This window comes from Cariama cristata, unplaced genomic scaffold, assembly GCF_000690535.1.
Source record: "Cariama cristata isolate BGI_N322 unplaced genomic scaffold, ASM69053v1 scaffold19631, whole genome shotgun sequence".
NCBI classification, from domain to species: Eukaryota; Metazoa; Chordata; class Aves; order Cariamiformes; family Cariamidae; genus Cariama; species Cariama cristata.
Genome location: NW_009598951.1, coordinates 1 through 5217, shown reverse-complemented (window position 1 = coordinate 5217; position 5217 = coordinate 1). Strand labels below are relative to the sequence as shown.

At 41.6% G+C, this 5217-nt stretch overlaps 1 protein-coding gene across 1 annotated transcript; it reads right to left on the bottom strand.

The window, feature by feature from the left end:
* Window positions 1–638: 638 nt before the first annotated feature.
* On the bottom strand, window positions 639–5214 carry CMPK2 (cytidine monophosphate (UMP-CMP) kinase 2, mitochondrial; the record flags this gene model as incomplete). Its single annotated transcript, XM_009709520.1, has 4 exons — window positions 639–759; window positions 2516–2749; window positions 3871–4072; window positions 5181–5214. Coding segments are annotated over 4 exons (591 nt in total), but the record flags the coding sequence as incomplete, so codon positions are not given.
* Window positions 5215–5217: the final 3 nt, after the last annotated feature.

Genomic DNA, 5217 nt, shown 5'->3' with positions numbered 1-5217 from the left:
AAACGAATCTATATTTCATTTGCATATGTTGACAAGCTTGGACTTTATTACTTAGAGGCCCAGATGCTTACTGGCCCTCACTTACGACACATTTTTTTCCAGGATGCCCATCACAGCAGCAGCTACTCATCCTCTATTCCAGTGAACAACACGGGACCACTGGATTGTCTGCTCCTAAATATTACGATTATTTCACTGTTTTACTGCTGGATGACATTTCAACCTCTCCTCGGGCACCTAATGCTCCTGCTGCAGTCCAGTGAATTCTGGTACACAACAGATGCAGGAACAGGTTCTCTGGGTGATGAAGATGCAACACAATAGTGTCTTGAAATGTCACAGTGTCAGAGAGCACTCTGAGGTACTTTGTACATAACCGTTGTATGTTTGTGGCTTTACTAAGAATGCTGAATAACATGTGAGTAGTATTTTGCCTTCTACAGAAAAGTACAGTAGACAACAGTGAAACAGATAACCTGCACAGATTACCGTCAACAGAAGAAAGAGAAGATTCTTCTGTGGGATGAAACACATCACAGTGCATTTTTAGGTACCAAAACCAGAGGGGCAATAAAAAGTATCTTTTAAGTGCACTAAAAAGTATTTTTTTACTAAAAAGTATTACACAGAAATTGCTTTCACAAAGCACAGTGTTTCTTAATTAGTTGTAGCACTGTCTTGAGAACCTCTTCCTTGGAGGGGCTGGCATCGACCTCTTGGCATGCAGGATTCACCATCCTTCTGTATGACTCTTCAACTCTGTTTAAAAACAAAACAAGAGAAATGAAATTTCAAATTGCAGGGATATGAAATGGCATTAGTCATCAGTCTCGGAAGAAAGTGTTTGCACTGCAGACACAAAGGAAAAAAAATCTAATACGAAGTTAAGAATGAAATCTACTGGAAAGAGCAATAAACCATTAGTAACTATTACAATGCGAGTCTCAAAGCACCTCGTTTCCTTGACACTGATTCCCAGAGCTCTATCCTTAATCACATGGCATGGTATTAAATATTTCTTTCTTTACAGCTTAGCACAGTCTGGTATGGCAGTACAGTGGACAGCCTGCTTCTAACACCTGAATTAATTTATTCAGAGTCTGCTAAGGTGCCTCTGAACTACCTGGCATGGCATCATGTAGGTGTGCTCACTGACTGACCCCAGCTTTGAGTCACTGGATTACAGAGTTGACACGTCATTTAACCCTTTCCTCTGATCAACTTTGCTAACTGGATGAACACTGGGATGAAATACAGGATGAAAACCTCCTCACTTAGACTATAAGTGTTCTCATAATGCAGAAGTCTCCCACATATTTAGCTTTTGATGATGTGAATACCATTTGCTATGTTCCTACAATTAATAATGCCAAATGTTCAGGCCACAAGTCATAAGACACATCAAGCAAGATTCTGGATGTTCTCACATCCAGGTTGGCATATTAACAAGTAGAAATAATCAAAGGTTTTCTGACGGGAATAACAAGTAACAGAATTAGAACATGAAAGATTCTTAAATGGCAGCATGTTCCCTAGCTCACCCATCCCTCTGCAGGCCCCACTATATGAATGGTGTGCCTGCACAGAGTTTCTGTCAGAATTAAGCAATGGATATTTTTAAGGTATATGATCACTAGAAATCTTAAAAACCCAAAGGTAGATTTCAGTTTTGCAATTTGCAGATATGGAGACTGTATCTATACTGAGGTACCTACAGGTGTTTAAGTTTCCACTGCAGACAATGATGATCTAATCAATACATTTGGTGGAGCCTAGACAGCAACTCAGCACACCCTGAAGTAGGACACCTAGGGTGCAATTCAGTTGCTTAAGCAAATGTGTCTAGTACTGCTCGAGTTGCTCTGGACTATCTCATTTAGCTTCCAGTTGCTGGTCCAGAAAGCGTCCACAGGTTCTGCATCACATCTGCCAGCTTCATGCAGATGTCTCAGATCATATCCAATGGCTCTAGATCCTTATGCCTAGATCACCGGGCTCCAGGCAGGTGGTGAGCTGAATCACTTCAAAGGCTCCGTTGAATGTATTGACTATAGTGGGACCTGAGACACTTAGCAGAACTAAAGACATCTACAACAGAAGACCTAAATTTTATTCTCTTAATCTGGAGCTCAATTCCAGACTTTTCTGGGGAAGCTATGTGTTTCAACTTCTTGCCTCCCAGTTCTGGAATTTTTAGGTCTCTCTCCTTCATGACCTCAATAAGAAAGGTGTTGCAATAAAAGCAGCAAGTAGCAAAATGCTAGTATTCTAACTCAAAGCTCCTTTGCAGGAGAATGAAGTTCTTCACTTGCAGCTTTCAAACACTTTCAGTCAGAAGTGACAGGATTTACCCTTCTTGTCAGCCATGAATCCTTTCCAAAAAAAAAAAAAACAAACCCAACCCAAAAGCTTAGACATAGGAAATCCTTGTCCCAGTAATATGAGTGGGACATTTGCTACTGATCCCACAGGAGCCAAGATTGCCTGCATCCTCTTTTTCCTCATTAAAGTGTACCTTTGGCGAAACAAGCTGTTAGCTTCCAGCTCAGCTTCCTCCTTGGTTTTCTCCAGCCCCCGATGCTGAAGTCTCCGGACTCGCTCCTCAGGGTCAACAGTCAGGAGAAGAACAAGATCAGGCTTAAGCAGATCCTCAGGCCACTGGTACACCTCATCGTGAGCTGGTGGAAGATCCTGGACTTGCCCATTTATTTCAGTGGCAATTGTGTAGGCAGCTGTGCTATGCCAGTATCTGTCAGGAAAATGCAGAATGGAGAGAGAAATTTTAGAGAGGACACTAATTCTTCAGTAACATAGCAGACAGGTGTCACTATAATGATGAGTGCAATAATGACAAAGTAGGTGACACTGTGATTTTGAAGGGAATTCTGAAGAACAGTTCTGTGCCATCCATTATTTCTTAACAGAGTGATAATACGTAACACAATATTCAGAATTACTGTGAATTATTAATTAAAACATATGGCAGAAGCTACACAGTATGCAGAGAATGTTCCAGATACTCCTATCAAAAGAAAATCTTCTCATATAATGAAAGAGGCTAAAAGAAGAGTTACAATACATGTCAAAATCCAATTTTTGTGCTTCCCATCCTACTTCATGCAACAGATTTGGTAGAGAACGTGCAGTCTTCAACCACATTATTGTCACATTACACTTGTATTTGACGTTCCCACCACTGCGAGGCACTGTATTTTATATATTTCAGCGCTTTTGAGGCTGGTTAAAAATAGCACCCACACACATACAAACAACTTCTCTGTATGTCTGTTGTGGGGGGAGGTTCCAGTACATCTACCGAAACAAGCCAGGAGTTTCACAGTGCACCTAGGCTTCCTTTATTAAAAGTAATACTGAAAGCTGCCTACACAGTTAGTGCAAACAAGAAATGACATAAACAAAACCAACAAAGTGGGAAGCGTATTTCTGGCTTTACCTCCTCAAAGAGTAAGTCTACCTAAAACTCAGTCATTCTAATCCACTCGTATCTCAGACACATCTTAGAGACAGCCATGATCAGCAGCCCTCGTTCTCCCCAGCTTTGTCACAGAGCCCTGGCTTGGCTTAGGCTGCACAGTCTGTGCCTCTGCTATTCCTAACTGAAGGTGTAACAATTTTCATGTCTCCGAAAGCCAGTTAGGAGTAGTACACTGATGGAAGTCCCCCATCTTACTGTTACTGTAAGTATTACTCTTTAGAAGATTTAACCTGCAAATCAGCACTTCAAAAAAAAAAAAGAAAGAAAGAAAGAAAAAAGAAGAAACCCAGAGACTACCATTGACAACTTCTGCTTTTAACACTGAACAACCGTATGATGGTACTGATACAAGAGCACTTCTCAAAGATACAAACCTGTCTATGATCACAGGTGCCTGAGTGGATGCTTTCGCTATTTCTGAGGCAAGAATGTAGTTGCCCGCAGCATAAAATGCTCTTTTAACGGGTGCTGGCTCATCATCAAATATTGTCCTCCACTGGCTGATGCAAGCTGGTGGGGACCTTAGCAGAACGCCGTTCAGGGTGTCCTTAACAGACTGGGTTACAGTGGTTTTGCCTTTTACAGAAGGAAACATTTGTTATATTACTTATCAGATACAACTGAGTTTTAAAAACTGAAAAATGCTCTTATCTGTTCACTTGGAGCACTTGTTCTGACACCTGACTATGTAACCTGAGTATCTTGTGATAAGGTTTTCAGTGGGAAATGTTTATCAGTCTGGTTGTAGGAATTATTACTCCACTGCCAGGGTCTTCCACTCCTCCCTCTTGCCAACCTTCAGCCTTCACCCCCTGAAGTGCATTTAATGCATGGCAATTTCTCTATATATCCATTTACAATATTTTTCCAGGTCCACGTTTTTCATGTGGATGTTGCCACGCTGTCACCCAATGATTTCTTTTTAGAGGGGATTTTCTGTTCTTTGTAACTGAAAAGTCAGAAAACAAAGTTAGTTAGAAGCAACTAATATTTCCCTCTCGGACAAACTGCTGCCAGTTTCCCAGACTATCACTATTTTACAGAATCACAGGAAAGACAGAATGGTCGGGGTTGGAAGGGAGTTCTGGAGATCATCCAGTCCAACCTCTTCCCAAAGTAGGTTCATTTAGAGCAGGTTGCTCAGGGTCGCGTCCAGGCAGGTTTTGAATATCTGCAGAGAAGGAGACTCCACCACCTCTCTGGGCAGCCTGTGCCAGGGCTCTGCCACCCTCACAGTACAGAAGTTCTTCCTCATGTTCAGGTGGAACTGCCTGAGTTTCAGTTTGTGCCCGTTGCCCCTTAACCTGTCCCTGAGCACCACTGAAAAGAGTCTGGCCCCAGCCTCTTGGCATTAGTTCTTGACTTTAGTTCGCTTATTTGAAAACTCTCCAGTAAAAGTACGTTTCATCGTCTGCACAAGAAATTTAATTTCCAGTCACTCTTTGTATTCCTTCATTTACATAGATAAGGAAATCATCCACTGAACGAAAATTAGCGTAGACTGTTTGATCTTTTACAAGTAAGAGAAGACAGACTGGTATTTATAATTACTAATTCTTTCCAATCTGTCACAGGTTGCTAGGATTTCTTGAATTTTTAAGCCTTACGCCTGGCTGAAATCCCCAGTGGCTGTTTTTTCCAACAATTTCTCACCTGCGGTTCTTCAACCACGCAATGCTCTTACCTGTGGCATCCAGCCCCTCAAAAACAACGACGGGAAA